This window comes from Silene latifolia, chromosome 2 (genome assembly GCF_048544455.1).
Source record: "Silene latifolia isolate original U9 population chromosome 2, ASM4854445v1, whole genome shotgun sequence".
Taxonomy (NCBI): domain Eukaryota; kingdom Viridiplantae; phylum Streptophyta; class Magnoliopsida; order Caryophyllales; family Caryophyllaceae; genus Silene; species Silene latifolia.
In genome coordinates, this window is record NC_133527.1 from 177170601 (window position 1) to 177196991 (window position 26391).

General features: G+C 40.8%; 5 protein-coding genes and 1 non-coding gene across 6 annotated transcripts; 5 read left to right on the plus strand and 1 right to left on the minus strand.

Annotated features, from left to right (window-relative positions):
• Positions 1-740: 740 nt before the first annotated feature.
• LOC141641696 (uncharacterized) lies at positions 741-11801 on the plus strand. Its single transcript, XM_074450348.1, has 3 exons — positions 741-869; positions 2546-3155; positions 10411-11801. The coding sequence occupies exons 1-3, from the start codon at positions 741-743 to the stop codon at positions 11799-11801; spliced, it is 2130 nt and encodes a 709-aa protein (XP_074306449.1).
• A 96-nt stretch (positions 11802-11897) lies between these two features.
• LOC141641697 (uncharacterized) lies at positions 11898-12440 on the plus strand. Its single transcript, XM_074450349.1, has one exon. It carries the CDS (start codon positions 11898-11900, stop codon positions 12438-12440), a length of 543 nt encoding a protein of 180 aa, XP_074306450.1.
• Positions 12441-15232: 2792 nt separating this feature from the next.
• LOC141643456 (PLAT domain-containing protein 3-like) lies at positions 15233-16897 on the plus strand. Its single transcript, XM_074452626.1, has 2 exons — positions 15233-15560; positions 16258-16897. Exons 1-2 carry the CDS (start codon positions 15495-15497, stop codon positions 16747-16749), a joined length of 558 nt encoding a protein of 185 aa, XP_074308727.1. The 5' UTR covers positions 15233-15494; the 3' UTR covers positions 16750-16897.
• A 2372-nt stretch (positions 16898-19269) lies between these two features.
• On the plus strand, positions 19270-19341 carry TRNAD-GUC (transfer RNA aspartic acid (anticodon GUC)). The gene has a single exon. It is a non-coding gene; the product is annotated as a tRNA-Asp (tRNA).
• Positions 19342-19507: 166 nt separating this feature from the next.
• LOC141631353 (uncharacterized) lies at positions 19508-21646 on the plus strand. The gene is made up of 3 exons (XM_074444040.1): positions 19508-19910; positions 20056-20810; positions 21071-21646. The coding sequence occupies exons 1-3, from the start codon at positions 19623-19625 to the stop codon at positions 21588-21590; spliced, it is 1563 nt and encodes a 520-aa protein (XP_074300141.1). The 5' UTR covers positions 19508-19622; the 3' UTR covers positions 21591-21646.
• A 449-nt stretch (positions 21647-22095) lies between these two features.
• Positions 22096-24542, minus strand: LOC141643458 (annexin Gh1-like). Its single transcript, XM_074452629.1, has 5 exons — positions 24293-24542; positions 23629-23774; positions 23071-23289; positions 22765-22977; positions 22096-22537 (listed from the first exon to the last, which is right to left on the minus strand). The coding sequence occupies exons 1-5, from the start codon at positions 24366-24368 to the stop codon at positions 22241-22243; spliced, it is 951 nt and encodes a 316-aa protein (XP_074308730.1). The 5' UTR covers positions 24369-24542; the 3' UTR covers positions 22096-22240.
• Positions 24543-26391: the final 1849 nt, after the last annotated feature.

Below are 26391 nucleotides of genomic sequence, written 5' to 3' on the forward strand. Positions count from 1 at the left end.
GGTTTACACCTCCAACAATTTTAAATCAACCTTGCATTCTTTACCTTTTAGCTAAAATAACAACTCTTACATTAAAGATTGCTCATATGAGTTATATCTAGAGAGAGAAAAATAATATGAAAAATTCTTTAAGGTACATGAGTATATATATTATAACATGTCATCAATACATCAGGTATATAAGTTCTCCCCTTTTTCGAATGAACCTATTTACTCCATCCCCTTTTTCGAATGATCTTAAACCGGTTTAGGATTCTGCATCTGTCTTAGGGAGTTATATTTGTATATAAATTCTCTAGGTCATAACCTAAATTCATTCCGAATCTGTAATTTCTCAAGAACCGTAAAATCTTAATCTCCTATACACGTTAGACAAAGGTAATACATCGACAGTAAACCACCTTAAATTTGTGTGTTTATTTACGTTTGTTATCTCTTTCTTACATTTGTTATATATCAGTAAATACTTCTGAATTAAAATTACTCTGCAACTCATTATTTAGTAAAGGTCTCCTAAGCTAAAAAGATCTCCTTAGTGAATGCCCAAAGATGTGATACACATGCACACTTTGATGTGAGACAAGTAGTCAAATAGTAGATGTTTTTTTTTTTTTACAGATTTCTTGCATTCATACTGATTGAATAGATAAAAATGTAGGAGATAATATGGATAAAATGATCATGATATGCATAATAGTTTCCCAACGAGAACCAATCGTTTTGAAATGATTTGTGGAAAAATGGAGACAATATTTATTGGCTGCATTATGACAATAATGAAGGGCAACGCCATCAGTAGGAGAATGATATCGACAGTAGAGGCCATTGTGATAAAAAGGCATGAGTATGGACGATTGTCATCACGCCATGTATCCCGTCGACTGTCGACACAATAATAATGTTAGGATTGTTAGGTGATCCGAATGGAGCAGGTCTTATTACCAGTATACGTCAGTACTCAGTACCATGTCCTACGGCCCTGCCTGCTTTAACTATGATTGCCGAATTCTCTACAATCGTTTAGGAAGCCTCGCTCACATTGATAAGTGATACAAATATTATTGGTTAAGAGTAAGACTGTCGTAAATTAAAAACGACTATCATAATCGATTAATTGTAGTAATTAAAAACTAGTATAGCCCCGTGCAATGCAAGCACGGTATTTATAGAATTTTACTTTTTAGTATACTATATTTATAGAGTGTAAATTGACCATTTATTATATTTTAACGTTTTTCATCATTGTATTTTGATTTGAGAGAAAAAAAAAAACAATGTAAGTAATACTCATAACATAAAATGTGTATTTTAATGAAAAAAAGTTTTTTACACAGATTTAGGCCCTATTTGGTAAACGGCGGATTAATATTAGCAGAAGCAGATTTAGAAAGCAGATTTGACTAGCATAATGATTTAACATGTTTGACTAGCAGATTTATTTAACAGAATTGTGTTACAGGTGTTTGGTAATTGGCAGTTTTAGATTAGCAGATTGTTTAGATCCTTTGTAAAATGACAAATAAGGATATGAATAAATTATTTATTAAATATATTAAAGGAAGGATAATATTTTTTAAGGGGTAAAGAGGACAATTTTTTTCTTTCTAATCCGCTAACCCAATATGCTGGTAGGAGCAGCATATTGTAAAATAGCATATTGGACCTCAATATGCCATTTCAATATGCCATTAACCGAACGCTATAAATAGCATATTCGTAAGTCAAACATGCTAAACCTCTCCAATATGCCGAAATTTGGCTAATATGCCATTTACCAAACAAAGCCTAATGATATTGTTTTATAGCTTTTTAATAGCATATCTTTTAGCTATAACTTATCTTATCGAGAATGAAATTTTTATCATTAAAAAACCTAGAAGCAAATCTTAATAGGGAACTATATTGAAAAGAAAAGAAAATAAGAGATTATATCAAAATAGAGAAACTATATTGAAATAGAAAAGAAATAAGAGATTATATCAAAATGTGGGAAGGCGGAAAAACTTTGAGTTTTTCCTATTCTCTTAGTACATAGGAGATTCTATACATTTAATTTCAAACACTTTGAAATAAACCTTAGACAATAAGATTAGAAAAAAAATCAATATATTTTTTTTATAAGTAAAATTTGTGAAATTTTTATCAGCATTATGTATCAACTAGTCAAAGTCCACCTAAATTTGAATTTGTAGGTTAGTAGTGTCTAGACTAAGAACTTGGCCCGACCCAAATAACCGACCCGACACTCGACTCACGATTTGAGATTGACTCGAATTTGAATTAACCTGATCCAACATATACCAACCTAGACCTAGCAAAATCAACCCGATCTGAAAAGACTAACCCAAGACCCTAAATTGACCCGAACTACAGCCCTCGAATGTAACCTGAAATATGAATTGACCTGAACGACCCGAACATGACCCGGGTTTTGTTCACCTGGAACTGACCGACCCAAAAATGACGACAAAATATCTTTACTTGAACAAAAAAAGATTTGAAATCATAATTTAAAACTTAATATTATTTACGTTAAAATAAACAGTCAATTACAAAAACTAAACTACATCGGCTTGTTGATGATGCGGGTAGGATAGTTGAGAAAACCGAGGAAGTGGCGGGTGTGGCAGTGGAGTACTTTGAGCAGCTGTTTACTTCGACAAGACCGACTGATTTTGGGGATATTATGCAAGGTGTAGAAGGGCGTGTTACCAGGGAGATGAATGAAGGGTTGCGAGCTCAATATACAGGGGAGGAGGTTGTGCAAGCTTTAAACCAGATGAATCCGCTCAAAGCACCGAGGCCTGATGGAATGAATGGGTTGTTTTTTCAGACCTACTGGCACATAGTGGGACCGTCCGTAGTTCGTCAAGTCTTGAGAATTCTTAATGGTGCACCAATGCCAGGTAACATGAATCTTACTCATACTGTCTTAATTCCTAAGATGAAAGCTCCGGATAAGATGGTCGATTTTAGGCCTATAAGTTTGTGTAATGTGTTATATAAGATTGTGTCGAAGGTTCTGGCTAATAGATTGAAGCTATTCTTAGGAGATATAGTTTCTGAGAATCAGAATGTGTTCACTCATGGTCGTATTATTACAGACAATATCCTTCTGGCTTTCGAAATGTTTCATTATATGAAAAATTCGATGGGTGAACCAAGTGGTGTTAGTCCAGTGGTAGTCGGGTTAAACCTTGAAGCTTGCAGAAATGCAGGAGTTGAGAGGTCCCGGGTTCGACGACTACCAGCTGGGGCGATGATCACTTGGCCACTGCAGCCCCCGAAAGGGGTGGCTTACATGGTCCATGTGGTGGTGCGGGAATGCATGGGCCTGGGGGGATTCAACTCCCTCGTTATCAACAAAAAAAATCGAGGGGTGGTGGAGGGCATATGGCTCTTAAATTGGATATGTCTAAGGCATACGACAGGGTAGAATGGTATTTTTTGCGAGAGCTTTTGGTGCGCATGGGATTTGATGATTTATGGGTAGGACGAGTTATGGAGTGTGTGACATCGGTAAGGTATGAAATTCTGGTCAACGTCAAGACTTCTGCGATGTTTAGCCCGACTAGAGGATTGAGGTAGGGTGATCCGATTTCTCCGTACTTGTTTATCTTGTGCGCTGAGGTTCTATCTAGTCTTGTTAGGAGAGCGGTGGAGAATAATTCGCTTCATGGGATTCGAATTGCTGCGACGGCGCCAATTGTGTCTGTTCCGGGTGTAATTCCGGAGCAGGATTGTGACCACTTAAGCTTGTAGAATGACGTCGTTTGCCGGTCTCTTCCTTTCGCTCTCTCCTGTAAAGATGAACAAACTGAGGGCTCGGCTTGGTACCGAGCGTACTCACTCCGACGCTCAAGTCAGCAAACTTAAAAAGATAAGTTGTGTGTTAACTTGGCAAAGTATATTGTAGAGAGATAAGTGAGTTTATACCAGATTAAGATGATATTCGATAGTTTTGGGATTCTTTTCTCAATGAGAGAAGTGGAGTATTTATAGGCTTTCACCTTTTGTCACGTAGTGGCCAAGTGGCCAGCAGGTGGAAAGACTATCTTACCCTCGGCCGAGGGACCCATGCCGGGCCGGCAGGCCTGGTTGACTCCATGCCGAGGGGACTGGATGATAGTACGCGGATATGCCTCTCGGCCGGCTAGTTGCCGAGACCGAGACCCAAGTGACAGGCCGACATGCTTGGTCGGTTAGGCTGTTAATACGTTGACTTGCTGTCTTTTAGCTTTGACCTTCCTCAATATGTTGACTCGGTCAGCGGGTGCAGAATATGCCCCATCAATTTGCCCCCAGCGTAGTCTATTCCGTGGTATGGACCTTCGATGAGTGTTGAGCGTATTCTGCGCATGCCGATCTTCTTCCTCGGCTTGGTTCTGTTCAGGCCGTACCATATCCCCCCTCCACATGGTTGTGTAATGGACATCCAATGTGGAAAAGAAAATGGCGCTGGCCGAGACCAAGGTTGAGGGTGCCATGTGCTTTTGATTGCCCCCGGCCGGTGCTGTCAAGCTTGGTTGATCAGCTGGCCATTAGCAAGTAGATACCAAGGAGCGTGTTGAAGAAGATTCATCACTGTATGTCGATTGACATTTCGTGGCTGCATGCTTGACACGTGGCTTGGTGCTGATTGGTGGACGTTTCATGGGCTTTGCTCTTGATTGGTCCACTGAATGGGCTTTGCTCTATAAATAGAGCAGTTAGCCCCTCATTTTGACCATCAAACTTCATTTTCTTCAAAAAATTTCCTCTCTCTAGTTTTTTCGAAGAAACTTCTCTCTAGTTTTCGAAGCGTTACTCGGCGTAACACTTTCTTCCAAGGTAAACAAACAAATTTTTCCCCAACTTTTTACTTGTTAATTAATTGTTGTCACCATGTCTGCTGCTGATGCTCTTCCTAGTACCTCTACTCCGGGGAGCGAACCGCCGCATCCTGATGAACAGGAGCCACTGGTTGTCACCCCGATAGGGTTCGGGGGGCGCTTGTTGCCTTCCCCTGAAGTTGATGAGAAATTTTTGGAGGGTTTTGATGATGATGATGATGATGAAAAGACCCACTCTGATGTAGAAAGGCCGTAGTTCTTGTGGCACGGTGAAGCCTGCTCGATTAAACCCGATCGTGCTTGGACGAACAAGTTCGCTAGTTGTTCCGCTCCTGAACTTTTTGAAGACCATTACTCTTTCGGCAGGGGGTATAGAATTGTTATCCCTGAGGGTGATCAGGCGGTCTGTTGCCCTCCCGAAGGCTGTATCGGCGTGTACATCAGACATCTGGAGTATGGGCTCCGATTTCCTCTTAATGAACACGTCGTGGCCATAATTAAAGCCATGAATGTCGCCGTGGCGCAACTGCATCCGTTGGCCATTAGGACTATTATTGGCTTTGTATGGTTATGTATTTTTAAAGGGGAGGCCCCAACGGTGAACCTCTTCCGCCGGCTCCACCATCTTCGGCAGACTACCCTAGGCGGCTCGGGGTGGTGACAAAGATCTGACCGAGCCGGGTTATGTCACCGTCTCCAAGCTGACATCTTGCAAGGACTGGAAGGGGCGGTGGGTATATGTTGAGGTTCCGGAGGACTATCCACTGCCCCGATCCTTCCAGCGCCTCGTCAATTTGCGGTGTGAGAGTCAGGGGGAGCATGATAGATATGTCTCCCGGAATAAGCTTAAGATGGATGCCAAGAAGGTCTATCTTAAGGAGGACGAAGTGCGGGCAATGAGCTTGTTCGAGGCTGAGAAGGATGGCACGCCGAAGGGATGGATGCCTCCGACGCAGATCATCCTTCAAGACGAGCCGCTTTGTCACGTCGGCCTCATAACGGCCCTCGGCCAGGGTGAGTGGGGTCGGTGTGAGGCCGTCGACTTTGTTTTGCCTCACTTGTAAATATTTTTCAATAAAGTTTGTTTATTTGCCTTTGGCTTGGCCTAGGCTTTTGATTTCATCCTCCATTAAGTTGTCTTACGTTTTTAAACATATTGAGCGCTTTTTCGTTTTACCTTCTTGGCGGCGAGGAAAGCGGTTGATTGCGTATCTCAACTGTACTTAAACGTTTTTAAACATGTTGGCATGTCGGCCGCTTCCTCCTCCACTCCCGGTCTTAGCCGAGGCGTTCAGATTTGCGCTTCCCAACTGCTGTTGTGAACATGTTAGCGTATCGGTCGTTTCCCCGTCACTCCCGGCTTTGGCCGAGGCAATCGAGGTTACGGCTCGACAGCGTTCGTATCTATAGACATATTGATCGCTTCCTCTGCCACTCCCGGATTGGCCGAGGCAGTCAGATTTGCGTTCTCAAATGTACTTATACGTTCTTAAGCATGTTGGTCGCTTTCGCGAGTATCAACTGCATTGGTAGTGATTTGCCATTTGGCGTCTACTAAGCATGTTGGTCGCTTTCGCGAGTATCAACTGCCATTGTAGTGACTGCCCGGCTTTGGCCGTGGCGTCTACTTTGGTACGACTACGGAGGGGACAAGCATTTCGATGGAAAACTTGGATCACTCTTCATAAGACATAATCATGCGTTGGGGTGCCCACAACGGTCTCAGACACCTCCGCCGCTATACGAAATACTTCCTAAGGTTGTCGGTGTTTCAGTGGCTCATTAGAAGCACACCCTCCATGTCTGTCAGACGGTATGTCCCCGGCCTCATTTCTTCAACCACCCTGTAGGGTCCTTCCCAGTTGGCTGTCATTTTACCATGGATGTTTCCTTTGTTGGTCGCGGCCGACTTTCTTAGGACTAAATCTCCTACTCTTAAGTCCCTTTTGTGGACCCTATGGTTGTATGCTCTTCTCATTCGGTTTTGATACACTGCCAAGTTGAGGCGTGCCGTGTCTCGACTTTCTTCGACCAGGTCTAGGGAGGCTCTCAGGCCTTCCTCATTTTCGACTGGGTCAAAAGTTTGCGTTCTGAATGTCGGCACCGCTGCTTCAATTGGCAAGACGGCCTCAGACCCATAGACTAGGTGGACCGGATCGCACCACTGTTGCTTCTTTCTCCGTGGTTCGAAGGGACCACAGGACGCCGGGTAGTTTATCAGCCCATCTTCCCTTTAGATCTTCAACCTTCTTTTTCAACCCGTTCAGTATTGTTTTATTAGCTGCCTCTGCCTGCCCGTTGCTCTGAGGGTGGCAGACGGAGGAGTATGCGAATTTGATAACGAGCTCTTTCAACCAATTCATTATCATGTCGCTCCAAAACTCTCGGCCGTGGTCAAATACAATGACTTGGGGTAACCCAAAACGAGTTATGACGTTCTCCCAAATCACCTTTCTTACGACCGCCGTGGTCTTGGCGCAGTACCGCGACGGCCTCGACCCATTTGGTGAAGTAGTCAACGGCGACGATCGGGTACTTCCTTCCTCCGGAGGCCGTCGGAAATGGCCCTAATAGATCCATCCCCATTTGTGCAAATGGTAGGGGGCTAATCACTGGTTGCGAGTTCTCGGGAAGGTGCATGTACACGGAGCATGCATCGACAATTATTGCACTTCTTGGTTTTTGCCCTGGAATCTTTCAAAGCATGGTAGGCCGAAGTAGCCGGCTCGGAGAGCTTTGTGGGCTAGCGTTCTCGCCCCCATGTGGTGTCCGCAGATGCCTTCGTGAATCTCTCTGTCGAGTATAAGCTCCGCGTCGGGCCGGGCCGACACATTTCAAGAGTGGTCTTATCACGGACCTTCTGTATAATTCTCCTTCAAACACCAAGTACCTTGCGGCGATCCTTCTTATCTTCTGGGAGAGACTGCGGTCCTCCGGTAACTCTTTTGTCAGCTTGTATTTCATTATCGGAGTCATCCACGTCGTCTCGGCTTTGATGTCGCCCACCATGCCGACGGTCTCAGTGATGCTTTTAGCATTCCTGATATCCACCATCACGGTTCGACTGACATTTTTTATGCTTGAACTGGCAAGTTTTGAGAGAGCGTCGGCTCGGTTGTTCTCAGACCTTGGGATGCACTGTATTTGGAAAGATTTCAATTTTGAGGTGTCAGCTTTTACCCTTTCCAGGTACCTTACCATCCCATCGTCTCGAGTCTCATACTCTCCTCTGATTTGATTAGTCACTAAGAGTGAGTCTGTTTTCAACACAATGTGCTCCGCCCCGGCAGCTCTAGCTAACTCGACTCCAGTTATCACCGCCTCATATTCGGATTCGTTATTTGAGGCCGAGAAGGTAAACTTCAAAGCGTACTCAAACTCGTCTCCGTTAGGCCTGGTGATAAGGATGCCGGCACCTGAGCTGTTCGCCGTGGAGGACCCATCGGTATACACTTCCCACACGCCGGGATGTGATTCTTCTTGATATGTGCACTCAGCCAGGAAGTCTGCAAGCGCTTGCCCCTTTATCGAGGGCCTCGGCTTGCATCGAATGCCAAAGCCGGAGAGCTCCACCGCCCATTTGATAAGTCTGCCGGATTTTTCGAATTTTTCCAATGCTTTCTCCAATGGCTGGTCGGTTAAGACCGTCACGGGATGTGCGTCGAAGTAGGGTTTCAGCTTCCTTGCGGCAACGACGACGGCGAAGGCCGCTTTTTCGATCGGTGGGTAATTTTTTTCGGCCAGCGAGTGTATGGCGATAAAGTAAATTGGGTGTTCTTCGCTTATTTTCTTCCCGACGATTACAAGACCGACCGTGGCGAGGTAATCGCTAAGTATAGATATAGCGTCTCCCCGGCGTCGGCCTGGACGGGGTCGGTAGTGTCGAAGGTGAGCTTTCGGTTGCACGAAAAGTCGTGCTATGTTCCTCCCCCCAGCTAAAGTCTTTATTCCCTTTCAGCACTTTGAAGAACGGAGTGCTCTTGTCGGCCGACCGAGAGATGAAACGGGCGAGAGCCGCCATCCTTCCGGTCAGCATCATAACCTCTTTTCGATTTCTCGCTCCGTAGAGGTCTAGTATTGCTTGTACTTTCTCTCGGATTGGCATCAATTCCCCCGCGCCGACAAGCACGCCGAGGAACTTGCCGGCCCGGACACCGAAGTTGCATTTCATTGGGTTAAGCTTCATCTTATATTTCCTTAGTGAACAAAATATTTCGCTCAAATCGGCCAAGTGCTCGCTGTCAGACTTGCTTTTTACAATAGTTTCAGTTTAGTCGGCACAGGGACTTCGAGGACATAGGCACTGAGGGGCTGTCTGACCACGTGTCGAATGACACGCGGCGATCGGCTCCTCGCAACCTTAGTCTGGCTTCTCTCCCTCTGGCGGGAAGGGCTTCTTGTTGTCCGACTTTGGAGAGTCGGACTTCTTTCATTCCTTCGGGGGTGGCCTTGTTGTTGCCGCTGCGACGCTGTCCTCCCGCGAGTGGGGGAAGGACTTAGGTCTGCCACTGGCACCACGGGCTCTGTCGGCGTCCTAGCATGGCCAGCTCCTTGTATTGCTCCGGACAAGTTGTTCGGAGTCACTTTATGGGCCCTGGTCACCTGTGGGTGCGCTGCCGTCACCGTCGTCGTGACAGGGGTGATCGGCGTACTACCCATTAGGTCCAGGAATAGCTTTAATTTGGCTGCATCGACCACATGTCCCATGACAGTGACTTGGCCGGCGGGCAGCGGTGTTTCTGGCTCTTTTGGCATCCCGTACGCCGGCTCAGTGACTTGACCGGTGGGGGACTGCCCGATCTCAGAATTACGGAACGTGTCATCCTGGTAGAATGTCATTCCTTCACTCACAGTTTCTTGTTGCTTTGACATCTTCTTAGCTCGTTGAATGGTTTTGTTTTTGTTTTTTTTTTTTTTTGTAAGGGAGGTGACTAGCTTTTAGTATCTCTTCCCACAGACGGCGCCAATTGTTCCGGGTGTAATTCCGGAGCAGGATTGTGACCACTTAAGCTTGTAGAATGACGTCGTTTGCTGGTCTCTTCCTTTCACTCTCTCCTGTAAAGATGAACAAACTGAGGGCTCGGCTTGGTACCGAGCGTACTCACTCCGACGCTCAAGTCAATAAACTTAAAGAGATAAGTTGTGTGTTAACTTGGCAAAGTATATTGTAGAGAGATAAGTGAGTTTATACCAGATTAAGATGATATTCGATAGTTTTGGGATCCTTTTCTCAATGAGAGAAGTGGAGTATTTATAGGCTTTCACCTTTTGTCACGTAGTGGCCAAGTGGCCAAGTGGCTAGCAGGTGGAAAGACTATCTTACCCTCGGCCGAGGGACCCATGCCGGGCCGGCAGGCCTGGTTGACTCCATGCCGAGGGGACTGGATGATAGTACGCGGATATGCCTCTCGGCCGGCTAGTTGCCGAGACCGAGACCCAAGTGACAGGCCGACAGGCTTGGTCGGTTAGGCTGTTAATACGTTGACTTGTTGTCTTTTAGCTTTGACCTTGCTCAATATATTGACTCGGTCAGCGGGTGCAGAATATGCCCCATCAGTGTCCCATTTACTTTTTGCAGACGATAGTATATATTTTGTTAAGGCAAATGAGGCAGAAGCTAGGAGAGTGAAAGTTATTCTTAGGGAGTATGAGGTGGCTTCTGGGAAGTTAGTTAATTTTGATAAGACGACGGTGTCTTTCAGTAAGGGAACCCGAGAGGATAGGAGACGGCGAGTGGCGGCTGTTTTGGGAGTACGTGTAGTTAATGTGCAAGATCGATACTTGGGTTTACCGACAGTTGTAGGGCGTTCGAAGCAGGTGGTCACGAAAATTATTAGGGACAAGCTTAGCAAGAAGTTGCAAGGTTGGAGGGGATTACTACTTAGTAAAGCAGGTCGGGAAGTGTTGATAAAGGCAATTGCCCAATCAATTCCGACATATACGATGAGTGTGTTTAAATTACCAGCTAACTTTTGTGACGAGCTACGTGCTGTTGTTTCTAAATTTTGGTGGGGTTCAGAGGGTGGAAGACGGAAGATGGCATGGTTAGCTTGGGATAAGCTTTGTATGCCGAAGGATAAGGGTGGTCTGGGGTTTCGAGATTTCAACAAATTTAATAGGGCTTTGTTGGGTAAGCAAGGATGGCGGCTTATGACTGATGAGAATTCGTTTCTAACGTTGGTTTTGAAGGCAAAGTATTTTCCTACTACCGAGTTTATGGAGGCCGAGTTAGGAACAAATCCAAGCTATACATGGAGGAGTATATGGGAGGCTCGTGATGTCATCAATTTAGCAGCTAGGAAGCGTATTGGTAATGGAATGGGAACGCAGGTTTGGCTCGATCCGTGGATTCAGGAGTCGAAATTGAAGTTCGTTTTTTCGCCTTTAGGTACTGCGGACGTGAATATGAGGGTCGCTGAATTGTTGTTGCCGGGAGGTCGTGCGTGGAATCAGGAGATGGTCACGGGATTGTTTCTGCCATTTGAGGTTGAGAGGATTATGAACATTCGCCTTAGTGAAAGGGACCAACCAGATGAGTGTTGTTGGGACCTGACGAAGGATGGTAACTACTCGGTGAAGTCAGCCTATTGGGCACAGGACGGGGAGAGGGAAGAGTGGGTGGAGCAGTCAGACTTTGCCCGAGAGAAATGGTTATGGAACAAGATTTGGAAAGTACCAGTACTCCCGCGAATCAAAGTATTCTTCTGGCAGCTGTGTAATAAAGCTATAGCTACTAAGCATAATTTAGCTCGTCGGCTAAGTGGGATAGCTGGTGGTTGTCCTATTTGTTCGTATGATGTGGAGACTTGTCTACATGTTGTACGAGGTTGTGACTGGGTTGGGGGAGTATGGGATGGGTTGGGGTTGGATACGATGAGGGAGGTCGGGTTCATTAAGGTGAGGGAGTGGGGTGAGGCGATGATGAGAGAAGCGAATATGAAAGATTGTGTGGCTTTAATGACTGGGTGATGGGCTATATGGGAAGCGAGGAATAAGTCGATCTTTGAGGGATGCAATGTGTGCGTGCGGGACGTGTTGAGCAGGGTGAAAGAGTTAGTAGAGGAAATGCAGGAGGCGGGTACACCAGTGAAGGGGGGTCCGGGTATGGATCACGGTATGACGGTGGAAAGGTGGGAGAGGCCGAGGGAGGGATGGTGTAAAGTTAATGTGGATGCGGGAATTTTATGTGGACAGGGGTCGGGGATGGGAGTGGTGTGTCGGGACGCTGGGGGTTGTGTGAAGTGGAGTGTGGCGCTGCAACAACTAACGGAGAGGGAGCCTAAGATACTTGAAGCAGAAGCGGTCCTCTTGGGATTATCTGAAGCAAGAAGACATGGCATTGCAAGAGTGGTGATCGAAAGTGACTGTTTGAACGTGATTCAAGATTTAAAGAAGAGGAGCACCGGAAGGAGTGATATTTTTCTTATTTATGATGATATTTACGAGTTATGTTTATCTTTTGAGTCTGTTGAGTTTTTATTTGCTAGACGTCAGTTTAATAGAGTGGCTCATGAATTAGCTCATATGTGGCCTTGGCAGTTAGGGAGAAGAATTTGGTATGAGGATCTTGCTGAATTTGTTTCTCTTGATTTAGTTAATACAACTTAAAACCCTTGTGGTTTTATTTCAAAAAAAAAAAAATTACAAAAACTAAACTAAAAATAAGTAATAATACTTAGGGAGTAATATACTTTTTCCACTCTTAATTATCATTGACCCGAAATAACTCAATCTGCTTGACTCGAAAATGAACGGACCAAATTACTCGAAAAACATCTGAAATCCGAAACGAATTAGGTTATTCAGATCGGATCAGTTTGATCAGGTCACAATAAAGTAATCGTGGTGAACCGGTGATTAGACCTTGCTTTCGATGAAGTGATAATTAAACATTGTTTTCGTGAAGCCAACAAAGTTGCCGACTTCATGGCTTCTATTGGACATTCATATCCAACTCTTTCGAGGTAGTTTGAAAGCCGGTGACTTCAACTTACCTCTCTCATTCGAAAGGATGAGATATGTTGGTCATATCCTAGAAGATCAACCTATTTTTCTTACCTTATCAAAAAAAAAAAAAAAAAAAGTAATCGTGGTGAACTGGTGATTATTGCAGATGTCTCCTACTCTCCCGGCCCTAGCCCGTCAATATTTTTTTCTGCGTGACTCGAGTTGTTCTATTCATTTTAAATAAATAATTCTGATATTTGACATTTGCTCGGATAAAATATCAAAAATCTTCCACCTAGTTGAGTATCACAATTCATAATTGAGATCTATGAATTCACATTATATACACATCTGAATGCAAATATTATAAATATAAAATACGGAATATTCCAATCAATAAGTAGAGCAAAGCGTCTTCTTGCATGACATGACGCTAATTCGTCACAGTTTCATGATTTCTCACAAAAAGGGAGAGGACAAGGTGGCAAAAAGACTTCACTGCTTCCCACTCACCTCTTAATGGGTATTTTGTGAGAATAAACGGTATCCGTCACAAGCTTGTGACGGATATCGCCCGTCTTCAATGAGATTTTGTGTAAGTAGAGGACATATGACAAAAAGATGAGACGTTAAATAAGAGAATGGATCCACATATTAGGATACCTGCCCCCCAGGCCCCACCTTACCTTTGGACTTTAAATCTACATCACTTTCGTATGAATCGTATCATTATTCATTAGTGTTTGACCATATTGATTGATACTCCTACTTGCTTTTCCTCGCGTACCATGTGCACATGGTGACATGTGGTTATTAATTTTTTTTATAAGGAAAGAAAACTAGGTTAATCCGCTAAAATATGATCAGTCTATCCATTCTTTCGAATAAGGGAGATGAGTGAAGCTATTGGCTATCAGCCCACCTCGAAAGAATAGGACACGAATGTCCTAAATTGGCCATAAAGTCCGCTACTTGATTAGCCCCACGGAAACAATGGGTAAACTTATTAGGTGAACTCTTTAAATCTTCCCATTTTATTTTCTACTCTTTTAAATATTGATAATAATAGATCTTACTTATAGGATTTACTTGGATTGAGGGTAAAAAGGAGGGAATGAATATGGGAGTGATAATACACCTCCCGAATTTATTACCCTCATGAAAAAGGTAATACATTACCCACCCTCCCCCCGGGTAATGATTAAGAGAGTAAAACATCTCCTCAGTAATCATTACTTCTATACACAAAACCTATCTTCAAGAAACTCATTACCCAAGTAATTAACTTACCCAGTAATTATCATCCAATTAAAATGTTCTCCTAATTATTTCATGCATTTCAGGCAAGCCCATAAATGGCACAGGCCAAAGGTTATAATTAAAGTGTAGGTTTTATTAACTTTTTTCAATTAATGTTTTTTATATAATAATGAATACAAGAGATATATTGAGTTTCAGGATTTGGAATAGAAAATAATTACTAATATTACTTTATTTTTGGGAGTTGCTAAATCCCGCACACGATTTTGCTTAATCCCGCAAACTTTGTCGTCTTATTCCGACCTTGCCCCTCTCACTTTTCATCCCCAATTAGAGAGGACAATAATCAAAAACAAAGAAAACCCCCCCAAAAAATCATGTATGATCAGCCACCCCACCAGTCCACCACCACACGCCCCACCACCAGCCGCTCACAACCAGAATGCTCCACCATCCGCCGCTATGAACCGACCCACCATCAACCGCCATAAACCGACCCACAACCAGCCGCCATAAACCACCCCACCACCAGCCACAATAACATCCCTCGAAACAACCAACGGCCTGCCCACCGCGCCCTCCTCAGAACACTGGCCATTTCTCCGACCACCCTACCCCGGCCAATAAGACGACCACCAACAACCACCCTTCAACAATCCAAAATCCCAAAATCCTAAATTCAAAACTCTAATTGTAAAAATCCTTCTTTTTAAAATAAAAAAACATTCATTCAATCAATTAAAAGGCGTGTATTAATAAATTTGTTGATAGAACGACGAAATTACTTGTAATAAGTGCGAATTAAAATCCATAATTCGTTAAATTATTAGCAATTTGGTTGGGGTTGAGAGAGAGAAGAGAGGGAATTTTCTAAGTTGTTGTTTTAAACAAAGGGTAAATTCGGGATAAGGTGACAAAGTGTGCGGGATTAAGTAAAATCATGTGCGGGATTTAGCAAATACGTTATTTTTAACGTGTTATAGCTTAGTTACTGATCATTATATAAGACTTAACGATCCTGATGGAAGCTTAACTCACCAATATGGCAAGCATAGTAGCAAATTACTCGATAATAACACATAACACGACTCTCTAATCAATAATTGCATAACTAAAAGTTTAGGACTTAAAGTAATGTCTACAAATTGACTAGTAATAAGGCTATATTTTAACTCAATAGAAATAAAATCCTTATTATCAATTTATCATTGCCTCATTGGAGCTAGTGGTAAAGTTAGTGTGTTTGCAGGACATTATTTTTTTTAAAAAAAACATTATTTTAGTACAGAAAAGGAAGCATATAAACATGATTTAGGCCCATGTACAGCTTGGAATTAGCTTACATTATTACAAGTTACAATAACAAGCGTCCACAACCGGATTATCAAACTTGAGCCTTTTTCCCACCACTTTTCAGTGAACTCACAAACGGATCGGAAAGCAAGCATATTGGAGATGAAGATCGCCCTACTCAATATCTTCATCTTGCTCTCTTCGTCTTTGATCTTTGTTGCTCCATCTGTAAGTACATATCCACTACAGTATTTTTTTTATTTTTCATTTTTCACCACCATTTCTAGTCATATATATGATCTTGTTCTCCGTCATTTATTTACATTTTCCTTATTCCGGTGTCTAAATTATTTCTTTAGGGTCCGTTCTTAGTAGGAAAAAGTTGGTTATTCTTCAATCTTCACTTTTTGTGTTTCTTAAAACATAGATTTCCTTTTCTTGATCTTCATGTTAAAAGTAATTGTAAAGAAATAATGACCGTGATAGATGGAGTATGAATGTATGATCTATTTAGATTAGTCTATTTTTTTTATCGCCGATTGATTTTTGGTCAAAAGCGATCAATTTCTGTGTCACGTATCGATCTGTCGTCTAGTTCATTTTTCGTCAATTCAATTAGTCCACACGCTTATAATTATAATAGAAACGTTAAAATGAATTATTTACGTTTGCTTCATTTAGTCATAATAATAAATCTCTACTTTCTTTTGTACTATTGATCCCACCAAATTTTTAAGTGTCAATGGTTGATAGGACTATAAGACTAGTTGGTTAATGGCCACAGTCGTCGTCGTGTGAGATTGACATATATATATATATATATATAGAAATGTTATTGTTGGGAGAAAGTAACGTGTATTGCTCCCCTAGCTCCGTCACTGGTTTTTGATTCTCCGTATATGATTTGGTTAATTATGATCTACAGGAGGCTAGAGACGAGTCCAACTGCGTCTACACCATTTACGTCAAAACCGGATCCATCATCAAGGCAGGTACAGACTCAAAAATCACCCTAGAGCTCTACAACAAGAAAGGCGATGGCGTACGCATTACGGACATAGAGAACTGGGGTGGACTCATGGGTCAAAACTACGACTACTTCGAGCGAAGCAACTTGGACGTCTTTAGTGGCAGAGGCCCATGTCTTGATGAGCCTGTATGCGCCATTAAGCTTATTTCTGATGGGTCCGGCCCACACCATGGTTGGTACGTTAACTACATCGACATCACCACCACCGGCCCACATTTGGGATGTGCCAAGGTGAAGTTTGACGTTGAACAGTGGCTTGCCAGTGACGCGCCACCCTATGAGCTCAGTGCGATTAGGGATTATTGCCCTCGTGACGGCCTTAATGTTGAAGGTGGTACTAGGAGTATTCAAGAAGTTCCCAGCTTGAAGTCTATTTCTACGATCTAAATTGGTCTTGTTTCGGACCTTAGAGTGTGAGCGTGTGTGTGCGCGTGTGTTGTATGCGAGATGTGGGTTTGATTTGAGATTGATCAACGACTTTATATCTTGTGTAACGTAATGATCGGTAGTTTTCAATAAATTTCTTCCTTGATGATGTTGGTAGCGACTCGTTTATGTTTTAGTTTTTCATTCGTAAGAGTCAGGAATCGAGTCCCAGATCACTTGCTTAAGCTACGAGAGCCCATACAACTAACACCAACGAACTTTTGTAAGACCAATGAAATATACAAGTCACTGTTAATGTTTTGGAAAGAGTGGCATATTTATGAATAATGATTTAAGTAACATAGGCACATAATTTAAATGTTTGAAATCATGGAATGTTGAATGTAAGCTTCAATAATAGCGTTAGAGAAAGCCATGGATGAGCAATAAGCTTCGAATAACAGAGGAAATTGTCGAGTATTTTGTAAAGAGAGAAACAAGTGTAATTAAAAAGACATTATTTGATCAAGTTAACGAAATAATGAACTTATTATGTACATAGTGGAGTTCATTTACAACATAGACAAGCCTATGCCTCCTAACAGTCATGTATCCACCGGACCACTTATAACTACTCCGTAACTAACTTTCTCGTTCTCACATAAATGTTCAAATCGCTCTCTTAAATGTATATTGAATGGTGGCAGATAAACAAAACAAGTGCCACAAAACATATAAGCGTATGGGACAATCCAAAGTGGTCGATTCTATTAGTAGGAGCGTAGAACCACCGGTAATATGGCTAATATCTTTCAGTTTTCTTATTTCTCCAACTTAAACAAATTATAAGCAAATGACCAATCCCCTATCTACTAAAAGAATAGGGGATCTCAAAAGTTTTCCCGCCAAAATGCACATTTCTCAAATAAGGAAATTAATGATAATTAAGTGCATTTTATAAATAAGGAAACTAATTATTACAATATATTGGATTAATTAACAGGAATAATCCCAACTATTATCGGTCTTCTTAAAATAATCCAAACTTAGGTAAATCTGAGAATAAACCCTACTATTAACACCTTCTTCTCAAAATACACTTAGTTAACCGGCTACCTGTTTTGCTGGTTGGATTGTTGGAATCTTTCTTTTTAACTTTTTTTTTTAAAAAAAAAACAATTGAAAACACTTCATCTCTCCTCCATCTTATCCCCTAAAACAATCAGGTGATCAAAAAAATAAAAACTCGATGGTGGTAGAATAGAAGGCGTATGATCTTCAGGTTTGGGAACCATAATCTAAGATAGGCTTTATCTCAATTTTAGTAATCACATTCGGTTTCAATGAAGATACTACCATGGGTTAACATTAAAAGTGGAGATCTGAAACATGTAGTTACTCGCTTCAAGCAACAAAAGATCCAAATTAGTTTAGATTATGGCAAGCGATGGGGGAGGTTAGGTTGGACACTTTATTTGCTCGCGGGTTTGTGGGTCGTTGCTAGTGGGCAGTAGCGATGGTGGTGTGATTTTGGCAGAGTGGTTAAACTTTTACTAAGTGGTGATAGGTGGTGTTTATGGTAAGGAATCGGATGTTCTTAAGGGGATCTCGTTGATGTTATTGGTGCTTATTGTAGTGAAGGATGGAGGTGTGAGTGAATTGGTGATGTTGAAGATGGAAGGTTGAAGAAAGGGTATTATTAAGATTATGGAATGATGAAGATGGGTAATGGTGAAATTGGGAGGTTGAAGATGACGGTATGATGGGGATAGATTATTTTGAAGACTTCTTTATGTTTATGAAAGAAAATAGGACCCACTTTGCTTTTTCACCTGAAATATCCGGTTAAAAATTAGCCAAGTTTAATCCGGAAAGAGTGTGTCAATACTATGGTTTATTCTCAGATTGATTGAAGTTCGGATTAGTTTGGGAAGATCACCTATAGTTGGGATTATTCCTGTTAATTAATCCCAATATATTTCATTTACTTATTATTTTTTCATTAAAATTAATCTTTCATCAAATTATATTATTTTCCCTAAATTCTAAACTATAATATTTTAATTAATTAGAATAAAATAAAATTGATATAAAATTATAAATTATTAAATCTTTTATTGATAATATTATTAGATAATAACTTGAACCATACCACGTATAAAAACAAAACTGTAAATTGTTGTTATTAGTTTCATGACAAAAAAAATTGAGAAATTTTTTAAATTGAAATTACTAGCTTTATGGTATAAAAATATTTTCATTAATTACATTTCGGCTTATTACTCAATTCTCTTGATTAATTTTCATTTCCAATTTTTTTTCGCAAAACAAAATTCAATGATGAGAAATGTGAAAAATTATAAGCTACCTATTTTATAAATATAAAAACTCTATATACCGTGCATGTAGTGCACGAGGTCTAAACTAGTATAAGAACAAACAATAAAAACCTAAGGCAGTACTCTAGCCAAAAGATTGACTCAAAATGTTATTGGGAAATTTAAAGTTCTTAGACTCAAAAGACAAGTACATAATCAACAAGTCGTTGTAGTATAGTGGTAAGTATTCCCGCCTGTCACGCGGGTGACCCGGGTTCGATCCCCGGCAACGGCGTTTCTTTTTATTTCTTCCTTTAATTATCATGTCATGTGATCTTTCAGTAAAATATGATCCAAGACTGCAAGAACTGCTTAAAGGAACATTAAAGTAATTTGCCAGTTGGTTGTAATTCTTACTTAAATCCCACTTGTTTCTTACACTTATTTTATTGTCATTTTTTAAGTATTTTATCAGTTGAATGCCTTAATCTTTGGAATTGTTCATCACTTACAATGACATCTTACTTTGACTATTCCATTTAGATGTACTAGAGTTAGCAGCACGAAAGCGAAGCGATGACTCCAGAGACACTGACATTAGTGTTGGTAAACATTGCAGGAATATTGGAGAGGGCAGATGAGTCATTACTCCCGGGAGTATACAAAGAAGTCGGGGCAGCCCTGAATATCGACCCAACTGGTCTTGGATCCCTGACTTTATTTAGATCACTGGTTCAGTCGTCTTGCTACCCGCTTGCTGCTTATCTTGCTGTTCGCCATGATCGTACTCATGTCATTGCTCTTGGTGCATTGCTTTGGGCTGCTGCTACCTTTCTTGTCGCCTTCTCCACTACCTTCTTCCAGGTTTGACTTATTTCTCTTTTGTTCGCGTTCCAGATCCGTTGACTTTTGCTCGTACTACTTCTACTGATGTTTCTAGTGTACATTGATATGTGATTTATTTTTCGCTCTATTTTGCTATAAGCCGATCCCTGATGAAAATGAGCAGGTGGCGGTATCAAGAGCATTGAATGGTATAGGACTTGCAATAGTGATCCCTGCAATACAGTCCCTCGTTGCAGATTCAACAGATGACAGTAACCGCGGCATGGCATTTGGGTGGTTACAGCTAACAGGAAATATGGGTGCAATCCTAGGAAGTACCTGTTCTGTCTTGGTCGCTTCATCATCTTTCCTAGGAATCCCAGGTTGGCGAATAGCCTTCCATTTGGTTGGGTTAGTCAGTGTTCTCGTTGGCATTTTAGTCCGTGTATTTGCCACAGATCCCCGATTCTCAAATCAAACTGCAAAGGATAAAACAGAAGTTTCAAAAATGCACTTTTGGTCAGAACTCAAAGAGGTCATTGAAGAAGCCAAATATGTAGTCAGAATCCCTTCCTTTCAGATAATTGTTGCCCAGGGTGTTGCCGGAACTTTCCCTTGGTCAGGAATGCTGTCATTTGCGCCTATGTGGCTGGAACTTATAGGATTCTCCCATGAAAAGACAGCGTTTCTCTTCGGATTGTATGTGATTGGTAATTCTCTTGGAGGACTTTTTGGGGGTAAAATGGGAGATATACTGTCAAAGCGATTGCCTAATTGCGGCAGGATAATTCTATCTCAGATCAGCTCTGGTTCAGCAGTTCCGTTGGCAGCAATTTTGTTTTTGGGATTACCAGATGATCCTTCTGCTGCCTTTAAGTATGGTCTGGTCTTGTTTGTTATGGGACTCTTCACTTCATGGAATGCCCCGGCCACAAACAAGTATGTACATTCCTGATTTTTCGCGCTTTTTATGTCTTGCCATTTTCTGAAAGATTCAGAAGAGGTTTTTTCAGAAAATGGCAAGACATAAAAAGCGATAGTTCATTGTGATTTGTGCACAATCGTGCTTTTTCTGCAAGCGATAGATTGGACTGCACAAATCACAATGAACTATCGGTTATGCACAAATCGCGCTTTTTATGTCTTGCCATTGGACTAGCATGTACTCCATAACCAATAGTTCATTGTGATTTGTGCAGTCCAATCTTTGCAGAAATAGTGCCAGAGAAACATCGGACAAGCATCTACGCATTAGATAGTGCATTTGAGTCGATACTTAACTCATTTGCTCCCCCTCTAGTCGGGGTTTTAGCTCAGCACATATACGGCTACAAGCCCATCCCAAAAGGATCTTCGGATTCTTCAGTGACGAAAATTGACAGACAGAATGGTGCTTCCCTTGCCAAAGCTATAAACATCACATTCACTATCACCATGTCAGCTTGTTGCGCTATCTACTCCTTGCTTTACTGCACTTATCCGAGAGACAGAGACCGCGCTAGAATGCAGGCTTTGGTTGAGCCAGAGACACTACAAATGGAGGATCTTGATCCTGACAACAATGGCAAGGTTCTATATTGGGAATCAGATCAGCAGGGTGATGCTGATCGTAGTGATGACGGTCCAAGTTCCGTAATAATTGAATATGGGGGCAATATTCAATATCCTGGCTATGATGAAAGTGACAAAAGAGGTCTTCTTGCAGTTCAGCCTGACTAAATGTCCCAATGTAAATATGTACCAGAGAATTTTAATAGACTAATTTAAAATTTATTTTTGTGTATTTTTTTCCAGGCATATTACCACAGAATGTCTCTAAGTTAGTTCACAGTGACTTGCGCGCTTGCGCGGTTCAACGCAAGTATAGTTTGTCAGTATACACAGATTTATACCAGCAAATCATGTTTTTTAAGTTGCATTGCAAATTTATAGTAATAGTGTTTACAGTAGAGCTTAGAAGGGAAGGGTAAGGGCCTGGCCGCTTGACATGTGAGAAAAAGGTCGGTAAACAGGAATGTGTTGCTCCTTTTGTCCATACAATTAGTGTTATTGGTTGGTTTGTAAGGTAACATTAGACCCTCAATGTCGTAAATTCAAACCCAGCAACCCCTCCTTTTTTCTCAAGGTCTGCCAGTACTGCCACCGCCTTATGCTTCTCCCGTTCAGTCCCTAACTAAGACTGATTGACCGAATGTTTAAAAATTAAGAGTCTGTGCAATGTAAGTGACAGAAAATGACAACCTCGCATTTCATTCAAAACTCTTATTCAACATAACATCCGAAGTACATTAAAAAGCAGGAAAATCCTATCCCGACAGCGACTGATGGTCAGGTAACTGGTAACAAAGATATAAGGTTAATAACGACACTCAAGCATTCTCGGTACCAACCAACTCAATTAGCATCTTCTCGTAGTCTCCATGAGTATCCTTAGCAATAGCACGGTCAAGATGAACAGTGTTCCTGCGATAGTATTCTTCCTTGATGCGTTTCATGTCCACCTCAGTACGGGTAGCAACAACTCTTGTGAGAGCACCTTCATCAGTTCCCATCTTATTTATAGCAAGACGAAGAAGCTTCTCAAAGTATTTCTCGGGAGTGGTCAAGCATTTGATGGTTGCCCTCAGCAACTTCTGGTAATCATCCTTGGCATCTTCTTTCAAATCCTGCAAAATGTCAGCCAGCACTTGCGTATTTTAACTTACGTTATGTAATCGGGAATGAAAGAACTTAAAGCTGAAATCAGAAGGGATTTGACAGGGTTGTCGCGTACCCAAATCAAAGATAATATTTTTACCCTATTCTAGGTTAATAACAAATGAATGCAGTTAGGGAAGTAGGGGTCGATCTCAGGGAGACGGGAGTTGCAAAACAAGTTGTCATTGTTGCATACCTTGGTAATAGCATGACCAAAATCATTGTTATAGTGGTTAAGTGTTGCACTCAGTTGTGCTTTGCTTCTGGTAGCGATGATTCTTACGAGTTCTTCATCAGCAAAAGCCTTGTCAGAGATCTTCTCATGAAGAATCTTAGCCTCGGATTTTGCAAGATGAGCGTTGATCTCAGGGCCCTCATATCTGTATGAGCTCACTAGGGGAACCAAAAGCTGCAAAAGATCATATAAATAGTTCAATTAGCTAAAATGTTAAGTAGTAGCTAAAATGTTACTCCCTCAATTCTGATTCAGGACTTTGCATACCTTGCGGAAGTCACCAGTAGTGTGATGAGCGACATCTTCTTCAAGGGATTTCTTGAATTTGACATGATAGGCTCGCCTTGCAGAAAGGAGGTCATCAGAAGATCTTGCGCAAGCGACTTCCATGAGGACCCAGTTGCTTGAAGTAAACTTCTTGGTAGCTTCATTAGCCAAATACGCATCACGCTCTGGAGGATCCAAGGTAAACAGATGCACTATCCTCTGCATCACACAACATAAACAAGGTTCATTGCATTCTAAATATACCTCTACAAAATCCTCAATGCCAACCAAAAGACGGTCTTTAATCAGTGGCGGATTAAGAAAATTTTCTGTTCCGAGTCCAGTAGAACATTTTAAGGCATCAATATACAAATATTACAAACTGTTTTTAAGTTTTTTTTTTTTAAATCTCAAATAAGAGCAGAATTCAAAAAGATTGTCATTGTCAAATGGCCAGGACCGCGGGTTTTAAGACATGCATTCGCTAGCATAATCTTAACCAAAACATGATGATGATGATGATGATGATGATAATAATAGGCAGGCAAACCAAATCACCTCAAAGTTACTAGTAAGCTCCTTGTCAAGAGCTTTAAGGAGATCTTCTCCATGGATTGAAGAATAAACCTCACGGATCATCTTTCTTTGCGTAGCATTCCTGTGTGCCAGTATTGATATTATCAAGTCCTCGTTCGTTCCCCATCCTGCAATTTCATATTACCAACATATTTTCAATTTTCAAACTTTTTTCAAGTTTTCCTTATAACATTACTCATTCATCCCCGATCCTGTTTCCGCCATGGATTAACCATCAAATTTGTCACATTAATAAAGTTTTAGAAACATCATAGATCTGACTATTATCTTGATCAGATCAAACGTAATTTTATAATTTATCAATCATGTTTATAACAAGAGAACGTATATGGATCACCCACCATGTAATACGTAGTACGGAGTATATATGTTTGTATCAAGAATAGAAATAAATTTTAACGCAATTTTCATTATGGGTCCTTCGGAAAAATTGCCCGGATCCGACTCCTAAACCGCTTTAGATAGGAGTCTTTGAGACACTACGTACTAGTGCTATTATTGATTTATTGTTGTAACTTAAAACCTACCAACCTAACAGTCTAACAGCAACGTTAATAACAAAAACACGAAATGATTTAGGAACGACTAACATGAATCCGATATCAAAAAACAAAAAAAGGGTGACCTGAGAAGGCTTTGTGGAGTTGTTCAACATCATCAGAAACATCAGGAAGGGAAGCAGGGACGGTAAGGGTAGCCATTAAAATGATGGATTTGTTTGGGGAAGTGTGATGATCGGATCACAAAATATATGAATATGATATACTATGTCATAAAATGGTGTTATATATAGGGAGGAAAAAGTGGAGGAATGAGTGATGATCCCATTACTATCATTTTTCTAATCATTAATTAACGTGGAAACTCGTCGGATTGCTTTCCTTGTTTTAACGTCTTCATCCTTTATTGCTGATGTACGCGTTTACAGCGTGTCGACGATTTACTACCTTTTTTAGCCATTTATCTTAACTACTTTAACACAAAATTTCATTATAGACGGCATATATCCGTCTATAAGATTATAACTAAAGACGGATCAAATACAATGTCACAATTCTAATAGAACAAGCGCAACAAGTGGGGTGGTGGGGGCAAAAAATGTCACCACTTTCAAGTTATTTGGCCCGTCTTTAACTATAGACGGATATATACGTCTATAGCAAGACTAGCTGGTAGTTTAAAACCCTTGAATTCCACGGGCTAGTTTATAAGTTGGTTATATTTCTAGTATAGATCCCGCGCAAATGCGCGGTATATATAAAACTTTTAATTTTTATTGTATTAATAAAGAGATTTTAGATTTATATCTCAATAATTTTCTTAAATTTAATCAAGAGAATTGAGTAATTCTTTGAACTTTAAAGTGTATTTTTTACGAAAATATTTTAATTATCTCAAATTATTTTAATAAATTCTTTTTTCGTCACGAAGTTAATAATAGGGGTAATACTGTAATAGTTTATGTTTATGTATAGTAGTCATTTATAGTTTTATACCAAATTTATTTTGTTTTAGTTAAAAGGTTATATTTTTAAATTTGATGATGAAAAGATTATTTTTAATGAAAAATTAGTTTAATGAATGAAAATTTAATTTATTTCTGTTCCGGGTGTAATTCCGGAGCAGGATTTGTTACCACGTAAGCTTGTAGAATGATGACTTTGCTTGACTCTTCCTTTCGGCCTCTCCTGAAACAATGAACAAACTGAGGGCTCGGCTTGGTACCGAGCGAACTCACTCCGACGCTCAAGTCAGTAAACTTAAAGAGATTAAGGCCCTGTTCTTTCTGGCTTTTTAGAGCCGAATCAATCGAATCGAATCGAATGGAGCGAATCGAATCGAATCGAAAGCCGAATCGAATCGAATGGAGTCGAATCGAATCAATCGAATCGAATGGAGCCGAATGGATGAATCGAATCGAATAGAATGAATGAATGAATCGAATCGAATAAAGTCAATTGAGTGAATCGAATCGAAATAATCATATTAATATTAATAATAATAATAATATTTAATATTATTGTTATTATCAACTGTACTAATAATAATATTCATAGTATAATACTATTTATACTAAAATTAATATTTTTAAGAAAAAAAATTATAATATTATACTCTCTCTGTCCCGGTAATTTGTTGTCCTATTTCATTTTGGGGTGTCTCATTCAATTATTATCCTTTCTATTTTAAGAATGAACTTGATGAGCAATTTGATCATTCACACTCAATTTGGTCCGCTTGTCATTTATAATTGGCCCCTCCTCTTTCCTTGGTCTTTGTGCCAAAAACCAAAGGACAACAATTGACCGGGATAGAGGGAGGAGTATATGAATAATCATAAATTATAATAATGAAAAAATAGTAATTTTTTACTAATAATATTCTTAATAACAATAATAAATAATAATGTCAATATTAATAATGATATTAGTAAAAATAATTGTTTCGAATAAAAACACTCAAGTAAGCGTTGCTCGAATCCGGGTCGGGTCAACGCGCTCCTTTCAGACGATGGCACCTCGAATCTATGCTTGCTCTCTCCGGATGGATCTTTCACGCGTAACAAATAGGGCCTCAGAGGGTTCGCAACAGGTCCTTCTCTCGATGCCTTACAGATTGGTGGATAGTTGGGACCTTGCTTGAAGCTAAGGTTTTCGTGCCTTCTCATAGTAGCTCGAGTAGTTTTACTTCTAGAGAGAGGAAGTTGTTGGTGAGAAGTATTTT